Genomic DNA, 8,975 nt, shown 5'->3' on the forward strand with positions numbered 1-8,975 from the left:
AAAATCCTATAAAGGAAGCCGCAAATCCTGCCAGAGACCATGTGGCTGAGCCCATGTGGTGCCGGAGCACATGTGTTACCTGCATCTCTCCTCTTGAGATGAGTACTTTGACGCTTTCATGTCTAATGCTGGGGTGTGTGTAGCGGCTCTCTCTGCCTTTGGAGCAGCCTGTGATCTCTCTTGAGCGTTTTACTCTCTCACTCTCTCACTCTCTCACTCTCTCTCCCCCTCCACACCTTCAAAACCCTCCAAATAAAGTCTGTTTTACTTCACTGTCTACTCCTGAAATTCTTTTCTGTGAGGAGAGACAAGAACCCAATAACCCTGGGTCCCAGATGGCAGAGGCGGATGGGAGAAAGTGATTGTCTTTCTCCTCCCCACTTCACATAAGCCACCCGAGGGTGGCTGACATGGAGCAACCCCTGTGAACAGTTGGGTGTGACCCAAACCTTTCCCTCCAACCCCCCCCCCCCATAAATTCTGGATGTCTTTTGTAAATTAACATATATGCATCACATTCATCACCAGTAAAAATTCTATTCCATCCTTTACCATGCTTTTTTTCTTTCACATATAAGTATTATCACACAGTCTTTGTCTTTGTCCATCTGACTCATTTCACTTAGGATAATCTTCTCAAGTTCTGTCCATGTTATTGCAAATTATCTCACTTATTTATTTAGTTTTTGGACCACACCTGGTGGTACTCAGGGTCCACACCTGATGGTACCTTGGGTCCATACAGTGCAAGGATTCGAACCCAGGGCCAGGGTGCAGCCATATGCTGGGCAAATGACTTAACTTTTGTGCTATCTCTCTGGCCCTCAAATAACTTCCCGTTTCCCATTTATTTGTTGATGAACACTTAAGCCATTTTTTTCTTCTTTTTCTTTTCTTTTCTGTTGCTTTTTAGTGCCGAAAGCCGGGATCATACTTAGGCCATTTTTGTATTGCCTATCTTGGCGATTGTGAATAATGCTACAGTGAACACAGGTTCAGTTTTTCTTTCCATACATGAATCTTTGCCCAAGACACATCCGTTCAGTTCTTCTGACCACGTCATGTACTTTATCACTTCTATTATTTTGCTCACATCATTTCTCCAGCTTAGTATAACCCTACTTTTCTTCTATAATATTGAAGACCAACATTTTTTCTTCCAAGTCAAGTTCAGATTATATCTTCAATGAGAATGTTTCCAAACTAGCCAGGACTCAGCAACTTATTCCTTTACCACTAATTTGTTTCTGGTTTTTCTGGTCACACCCAGCAGTGTTCAGGGCTTACACCTGGCTCTGTGCTCAAGGAGCATTCTTGGCAGGGCCCAGGGATTCTAGGGATCAAACCTTTCAGCTACACGGAAGGCAAGTGGCCTGCTGTACTCTCAGGTTACTTCATCAATAATTTTTTCTTTTGTTTTGGGGCCACGCCTGGCTATGCTCAGGGCTTAATCCTGACGCTGTGCTCATGGTTCAATTCTGGCACAGTTTGAGGAACCATATAGGGCGCAGGGGATTGAACTCAAGTCACGTGCAAGGCAAGCACCCTGCCCACTGTACGATTGCTCTGGCCTTCATTAATTATTTTTACAGCCTATACCTATTTTGCACACCTTCTCTTTAGATTATAATTGGATAACCTTAAAATTGGAAATAATATTTTCATCGTCAAATTGAATCCTGATACATGTGTATTAATATAAACATATATAATATTTACCAGAATATATACAAAGCCACAATTACACCTGGTGGTTATGCTCTATCAATTTGGGTTTGCTTCTTCAAAGGCAAACATTATAGTACATTCTGGGACACCTGTGTTCACGCGATGTTTGAAACTATATTTGGCTGTAAGAGCTATTAAAAGCCTTGTGTACTGAGTGACCTTTCAGGCGGAATTTAGATCAAATACTCACCCTGCTGCTGCCTGTTGCTGAGTGGAAGACGCAGAAAACCTTGGATTCAAGGTTTTTGTTTGGGTTTTTGTTTGGCTTGCTTTGTTTCCTTTCATTTTGCCTGAAGAAGATGAACAATGAATCCACAACCCTGATATCCTTGAAGGAATCAATGAAAAGGTTGCTAGGGGCTACAGGGAAGGGTTGACTTTTCTGGGAAGTTGGGTAAAAGAAGAATGAAAAATAAAAATAGGAACTACACCATGCTAATTAGTATTACAAAGAATTACAGACATGCTAATTAGAATGGTCTCTATCAAAGTGGTTCAGATCTTCCATGAGAGAAAGAGAGAGTGTGTGTAAAAAGAGCAACCTGCTTTTATACTATATATAATTCCATTCAATTAATGCATGTGTGAAATGCTAAGTATTAAAAAAATAAGTAAAATGTGGCTTTAGCCCTCAAGAAATTCACTGTCTATAGAGGTCACAGAAACAGTACAAAATATTTCAAATTTATTGTGACTTCATAATGGAGCTAACCTGGGAAGTAGCTTGCAGGTTTGTACATCCCTTTGTGGTGGTTGGTGCTGGGGGATGTGGGTGCTTGTGATGGCAGGGATCAAGCCCAGGACCCCACACCCGTGACACAGATGTGTGACTTGAGCCACATCCCCTACCCTTTTACCCTCTTAACAGAAGACAAAGTCATTGACTTTAGGCACGCGAGTTATGTTGCTCTTGAGACCACCAAGAGAGAACAGATGAGTTTTGCCTTCAACAGTAGAAAAGGAAATTCTTATAGAGGAGCACTAAGCTGTATCTTAGTGTGAGGAGTGGGTGAGAAAGGAAAATACAGGAAGAAATTTTTGGCTGAGAAAACGGCACATGTAAGCCACAGAAGATAGGAATAGTACACTACTCGGCCAGGGCTGGTTGTCTTGCAGGATTTAGGTGACCCAGATGTGTAAGAGGGCTGTGGGAGGGGTGGGGGGAGAGGGGGCAACGGGTGACTTAATATTTCCTGTTAAGAAAGCCAGTTTTGCTCAAATTATACCACTGGACAAGGTAGGGTCACATAAAATGTTTTATAAACAGATGAGTTACATGATCAGAATTGTGCTGTAGAATAGTATTTTGGTCCTGGGGGATAGTTGAAAGGGTAGAATGAGTGCTTGGCATGCAGGAGCCCCATCCTTGGCACTGCATGGACTCCTGAGTACCACATGATATGAACAAGATTCAGCTTAAGACAGTTGAGTGTGACATCCTTATCTAGGCGACAGTGTGCCACAGGTCTGGAATTTAGGAGAGCTGAATTAGGCCTGAGAGAAATCAAGGCTCTGGAAGAGACATCCAATACTGGAACCCTCGGCATCCACAGTGGGATTCAGGTTACTGAAAACACAGAAACTGTGTTCTAGTTACAGTTCAGTTGGGATTAATGACAACAGCAAAGCACCCCCTGATGATTCAGCACTCCTCCCGCCCCCCAGGAGTGACCCTGCTCAGCATCTCAGGTCAATCATGTAAGGTATTTTTCATTACTTCTGTTATGGTTCTTGTGGGATAGTAGGAAATAGGACACAGAGATATTCCAGAAATAGTCTCTGGTCCCCTTCATCCATGAGCTAATGGCTTAATTCTTGAAAAATTAACAAAAACAAAAACCAGATGGTGGAGAGGCAGTCCCTGTGAGAGAGAAATACAAGGCCATCTCCAGGACAGAAATGTACCCAAATGGTCAGTGGATTTGAGCTAACCCTTGCAGGAGGGATACAGTTAAGATAATCAGGCCAGGGAAGGGGTCAGCAGCAGGGAACATATTTTCCAGATCCTGGACTCCATTCCTGCGTCCTGGATTCCATGTATACGCACACACGATTTGAACAGTCAAAATACAGGAGAGAAAGCCACTTTATTAGCATACTAGTTAGCTAGAGCAGTCTGTTCAAAATTCAGCTATCTGTAAAATAGTAAAAATGACAGCCTTACTTCATATGATAGTTTTAAGAATCAAAGTCACACATAGAGGAGACTGGAGAGATAGCACAGCAGGTAGGGTGTTTGCCTTGCACGCAACCGACCCTGGTTCAATTCCCAGCATCCCATATGGTCCCCTGAGCACCGCCAGGAGTAACCCCTGTGCTTTGCTGGGTGTGACCTAAAAAACCAAAAAAAAAAAAAAAAAAATCAAAGTCACACATATGGGGGCCCGGGGTTTGATCACTGTGTGATCACACAAGCACTGCTGGGAGTGGTCTCTATCATGCGTGCCCACACAAATGCCTTGAAAAGAATAAAGGATAATACAACGATGAGACATGACAGATAATCAAGTAATCAGACAAATCAAAAGATTGGTAGTATAGGGGCTGGAGCAATAGCACAGCGGGTAGGGCATTTGCCTTGCATGCGGCTGACCCAGGTTCAATTCCCAGCGTCCCATAAGATCCCCTGAGCACCGCCAGGAGTGATTCCTGAGTGCAGAGTAACCCTTGTGCATCGCCGGGTGTGACCCAAAAAGAAAGAAAGAAAAAAAAGATTGGTAATATAAAGAATGTAATAAACAGAATGATAACTAGAGAGAATGAAAATGGAAACATCTGTTCCTAATCTGAAATTAAAATAGTTACCCAAAGACCAGGAATCTGACTTAGTGGTAGAACACATATATTTATATGTGTATAGTCCTAGCATTGCAAAAATATAAGAGAGAAAATGTGTGCTGATAGATGCTAATTAAGATACCACCCAAATTGGTAGCGGCTGTAAACAATCTATCAGAGACTTATTTTAAGGAAAAAAACTTAGTTTTATCTCTTGACCTAAACTAACCCTGATTCCTTTATCTCACAGAGTAGATCACAAACTCCAAGCTTTAGAAGCACAGTTCAAAGAACTAGACCTCATCAAGGATAATCTGACACAGAAATATGAACATCATAGCAAGATGTTGGCAAGCCAAGCTGCTCAAGATGAGTTGTGGACAGCCGTTCTGGCACTCAGGTAAGCATCCAGGCAGAAGTCAGCGGAATTCCAGGACTTTGTGAAAATGACCATCCTAAAACAGAAATTCTTTACATGGTTCCAACAATGAATTGTGGGAAAATGTCATTTTATTGAGCTCATTCATTCAAAAAAAGACTTGTTTTGACACTGGGGACCGAGGTATAGATCTCATTACAGACTAGCTTGCTTGCCAAGATTTCACTAACACAGAGAAGGAAAATAAAAATCCTCCATTTTTGTTAGTTTTGTTTTGGCCACACAGGGCAGTTCTCGGGGTTTACTGTGAATTTCAACAAAAAAAAAGTGTGGGGGCACCCAGGGGACTTGAGCATTCAGTGACTGAAAGCCACCCCCCAGGTGGGCCCACAGTCGCAAAGGACAGACAAAAGACCAGGGGAACAGGGAAACTGGGGAACTGGGCACCAGGCTGGTCGGTACTGTTTGTTTATCTCTTCTCCCCTGCATAGTCCAATCTCTCCCCTTACAGCACAATCGTAGTCATAGTTTTGGTCATAGCCCCAGTCATCACCGTTCCATCATCCTCGTCTTCTCGTTGTGCTCTACCTTGTTATATCTTCTTCCTCGTCTCAGAGCAGTCTCTTAGTCTTCTACTTCCAGTCATCGTCTTCATCATAGTCTTCCTTTTACTCCTAGTATTCTTGTCCTCAAAGTCCCCAAGTCCCCAAGTCTCAGTTCTCATCCTCTTTCTAGTTCCAAATCCCCAAAGTCTCCAAAGTCTCAGTTCTCACCCTCCCCTCTTTTCCCTTACAGCGTAGTTACGTAGAAATCATGAAGGGTGGGGGTGACATAGGTGGGATTGAACATTGTCATAACAAACAGGTAAAACCCCTCCTTCAGGGGAAGTTCTAGGGGATTAACTCAAGGACAAAAGTCTCATTTGAGGATTCAGCACTCCAGATTACTAGGAGATCTTCTCAAGAGAAGGATTCCATCTAGGGTATACTGCTTTCTCCTTTCCTCAACTAGTAATCTATTTAAACAAAGTGAATTTACTTCTTATAATATTTCTAGTCATTTTGTTTGAACACAAAATGTGTTATACATTAACACATATTATATTGTATTATATTATATTATATTATGTGTTATTGTATTATATTGTATTGTATTATATTGTATTATATTGTATTATATTGTATTGTATTATATTGTATTATATTATATTATATTATGTGTTATGTGTTTGGGCTGGAGCGATAGCACAGCGGGTAGGGCGTCTGCCTTACAAGCGGCCAACATGGCCGACCCGAGTTCGATTCCTCCGCCCCTCTCGGAGAGCCCGGCAAGCTACCGAGAGTATTCGATATGCCAGACACAGTAACAACAAAGTCTCCAGTGGAGACGTTACTGGGCCCGCTCGAGCAAATCGACGATCAACGGGAGGGCCTTTACCTTTACCTTTATATTATGTGTTATATATTAAGCTTAAAGATTGGCTCTTCCTGGAAACATCTTGCTATATATCCCAGACTATAGTCCTCAGACCAAGTTAGTCTTTCCTAACCCCAGCAGGGTCCTTATTCAATTACTTCTTTTTGGGTTATGACAGAATTTGTCCATGACCATACTTTTAACTTATACTTATGGTGCTTGGCTTGTCTCCTTTCAATGCCAGGATAGCTTATAGGGTCCATCCAGTCCCTTCATCGGAGCCCTGCTTTTGGAGGGCTAGGAACTAAGGACAACTGCGGCTTAAGTCAAGTAAATATGGATGTCCAGGAGTAAATATTATTTTGGAGTAAATTAACTCCAATGTTACAAAGCATAGCATGAACTGTCTTCCTGTGTCTATACAAAAAGGACATTGCTAAATAAACCATGTAAATGGCATAAAGGAAAGAGAAAAGCAGTATAGGATTATTAGTGCTTGATAAAATTGGGTGTGCCTCAGGGGCACTGTTGTGGGAATAACTCAGTAAACCTTAAGCTTCTTGCGGGAGAAGGAAGGACAACCCAGTGTTATCCAACAGCTTGCAACTGGGTCTGTCTGTGCTCAGGGAGCTCTCCTGAGACTCACAGGTGGCTGCATGTAAGACAAACACCTTAACCCCTGTGCTATCTCTCCAGTCCCAATACTCCTGCATCATAGGAACTACTCCTTTCTTTTGTATTTTGAGTCACACCTAGCAGTGCTCAAGGCTTACCCTGGCTCTGCACTCAGGGGTCACTCAATAGGCTTTGGGGACTGTATGGGGTGCTAGGGATCATAGCATACGAAGCAAGCATCCTGCCCATTGGACTATCTCTCCAGCCCCTGGAACTCCTTCATTCCTAAGAAATATGGGCAACTTGACAACTAAGAGCCATTTATTGTATGATGTCTAAACAAAAAAGGAAAGAAAAAAAGTTCCTAATGGGATATACTTTGACCTACTGGAATTGCTTTGTCCTTTCAAGATTTCCATTGCCTAAGAAACTCCATGTTGTTCATAGGTTCACTTCAATGGAACTGAATATTTTATACAGCTATGTCATTGAAGCTCTTGACTGCTTGCACACACGTGTGCTCGAAAAGCTGCCAGACCTGGAGAGAGCCCTCCCCACCTTCGCCTCGATCCTCAGACACAAAGCCAAGAACACACGTGTTCAGGTTGCGTGGGAATCTGTCCTGGAGGAGTGCGGGCTGCAAGAAGGAGACGTCACTGCTCTTTGTACCTTCTTTCTTGCTCATGGTAATAAGTCCAGTCACTATGCTGCTACAGTGAGGCAGCTCTACATCAGAGATATCACGTTCATGATAACTAACATGGTGAAGAACCAGGCTCTGCAGCAGGGGTTGCTGAGAGCTGTTCAGGTCATTGAGGAGGGGAAGGCCGGGAGGGTTCCTGAAGAGCAAAAGTCACCATTCAGTGAGTTGATCCCAGCAGTCAAAAACTAATCTTTTTCCCGTCATCCTTCCAGTAATTTACCTTGCAAATGGTGGGGAAAGGGACGTGTGTAGAATTTTTTGTAAGCTTCTTTTGGGCGTAGGGGCCTCCCAAATGAGATTCAGGATGCCTGGGGTCCCTCCTAGCAATTCTCAGTCAACTAGGCCAGTGGTTCAATGTGAGCATCCCAGAATGTTGCCCAGGACCTTTGTCCTGCCCAGGACACCCCAGTGGAGCTCCAGGTCACACTGCTCAGGGGCACCTAGGGCTACACCCAGCACTGCTGGCGGGACCAGATGGTGCTAGGAAACCAACCCCCATCGTTTGTGCCCCTTTACTGCTCTATTACCTCTCCAGCCTCTGGAGCCTATTTTCAGAGTGACAGTGGGAGCAATTGTGACCCCCAGAGGGAGGATCACCAACTCTGACAGCATATGGAGGTAGCAGTGGCTGCAGGTAACACGACCCAGAGCAAGACGCAACTGTGGGAGCCGCAATGATTCGCCAAGCGACTATTCAATCACTGCAGTTGGCAGCAGGTCCTGAGATGGAAGACCAGCTGAGGCCTGAGGGTTGTTTCTCAGATGCACGGGAGACCCCAGCAGGATAGTTGGAAGCAGCTGGGAGGGCTTGGGTAGGAAAGCCACCTAGAAGATCGGAAATACAAAATACAAGGGGCGGGGGGGGGGGGGGGGGCGGTGCTGGAAAATCAAGACTTCTGGACAGTTCCTTTTTGACACATATTATCCAGTTGGTTGTTGTACAAAGCCTAATTTTGCTGTAGAAACATTACATAGGATATATGCAACCTGACTGGTCAGTTCCACACACCTTCATTTATCTTTGGGGCAATCACACGGCAAGCAAGAGGGGATGCTTTCCTCTGACCTGTGCATGCGTCATTTTATGGCGCACAGTTGCCCGGTCATAGTATATGTACAAAACTGTCGTGACCTTCCCCTCACCTTTGCTTCCTAGCTCTCTGATCACTAAGAGTCTTCCTTCTTTGGAGGGGATGGAGTTGGCCACCCCAGCGGTGCTCAAGAGCCGTTCCTGGTGCTGAGCTCAGGAGTGACCCCTGGTGGTGTGGCGCTGGTGAGTCCAGCTAGGGTCAGGCTGCATCCAAGGTTGTCTCGTTCTGATTTTGAAGGGATGGGGAGATGTCAAGTTTTCAAGTT

General features: G+C 44.0%; 1 protein-coding gene across 1 annotated transcript; it reads left to right on the forward strand.

The window, feature by feature from the left end:
• The first annotated feature begins 1,959 nt into the window (after window positions 1-1,959).
• On the forward strand, window positions 1,960-8,019 carry SMCO1 (single-pass membrane protein with coiled-coil domains 1). The gene is made up of 3 exons (XM_056121870.1): window positions 1,960-2,077; window positions 4,757-4,906; window positions 7,364-8,019. Exons 1-3 carry the CDS (start codon window positions 2,028-2,030, stop codon window positions 7,806-7,808), a joined length of 645 nt encoding a protein of 214 aa, XP_055977845.1. The 5' UTR covers window positions 1,960-2,027; the 3' UTR covers window positions 7,809-8,019.
• The last annotated feature ends 956 nt before the right edge of the window (window positions 8,020-8,975 follow it).

The sequence above is a fragment of the Sorex fumeus genome, unplaced genomic scaffold, assembly GCF_029834395.1.
Source record: "Sorex fumeus unplaced genomic scaffold, SorFum_2.1 ptg000044l, whole genome shotgun sequence".
NCBI classification, from domain to species: Eukaryota; Metazoa; Chordata; class Mammalia; order Eulipotyphla; family Soricidae; genus Sorex; species Sorex fumeus.

Excerpts from the sequence above, each read along its gene's own strand:
- SMCO1 (XM_056121870.1), top strand. The coding sequence starts at position 2,028 with ATGAACAATGAATCCACAACCCTGATATCCTTGAAGGAATCAATGAAA. Across the intron at positions 2,078-4,756 it reads TTGAAGGAATCAATGAAAAG|AGTAGATCACAAACTCCAAG; the intron begins GTTGCTAGGGGC and ends TTTATCTCACAG. Across the intron at positions 4,907-7,363 it reads ACAGCCGTTCTGGCACTCAG|GTTCACTTCAATGGAACTGA; the intron begins GTAAGCATCCAG and ends TGTTGTTCATAG.